This window comes from Nestor notabilis, unplaced genomic scaffold (genome assembly GCF_000696875.1).
Source record: "Nestor notabilis isolate BGI_N333 unplaced genomic scaffold, ASM69687v1 scaffold24284, whole genome shotgun sequence".
Classification (NCBI taxonomy): domain Eukaryota; kingdom Metazoa; phylum Chordata; class Aves; order Psittaciformes; family Psittacidae; genus Nestor; species Nestor notabilis.
Genome location: NW_009924640.1, coordinates 27,946 through 28,245, shown reverse-complemented (window position 1 = coordinate 28,245; position 300 = coordinate 27,946). Strand labels below are relative to the sequence as shown.

The following is a 300-nucleotide window of genomic DNA, read 5'->3' as shown; positions in this document are numbered from 1 at the left end:
CCTCCAAAACAACCCACCACCCACCCCACCACCACAGCGACCCCACCTCTTTCCAGTACAATCTTTTATTTGCCCTGATTCCCACCCCACGCCCCAGCTGCAGTGCAGGGTCCATCGTCGGCACTCACTTCTTCTTCAGCAGCTCCGTCATCTCTGGCACCGCCTGCAAACACCAGTGCTGGGGTAGGGAGTGCTCTCCCTCCAGCACCCCCACCCCAAATTCTCCCCATGCAGCAGGCAGGCCCCCGTTTCACTCCCCAGCCTCCCACCCCTCATGCCCCGCACACCACTCCAGGGGCT

At 62.3% G+C, this 300-nt stretch overlaps 1 protein-coding gene across 1 annotated transcript in view; it reads right to left on the bottom strand.

Moving 5' to 3' along the window:
• Positions 1–124: 124 nt before the first annotated feature.
• ETFA (electron-transfer-flavoprotein, alpha polypeptide) overlaps positions 125–300 on the bottom strand; it is a gene marked incomplete at its 5' end in the record, with an annotated part of 25,680 nt that continues 25,504 nt past the window's right edge. The window contains one exon of the mRNA XM_010012702.1: positions 125–163. Within this exon, the coding sequence (XP_010011004.1) occupies positions 125–163 (39 nt within the window). The remainder of the gene's footprint in view (positions 164–300) is intronic.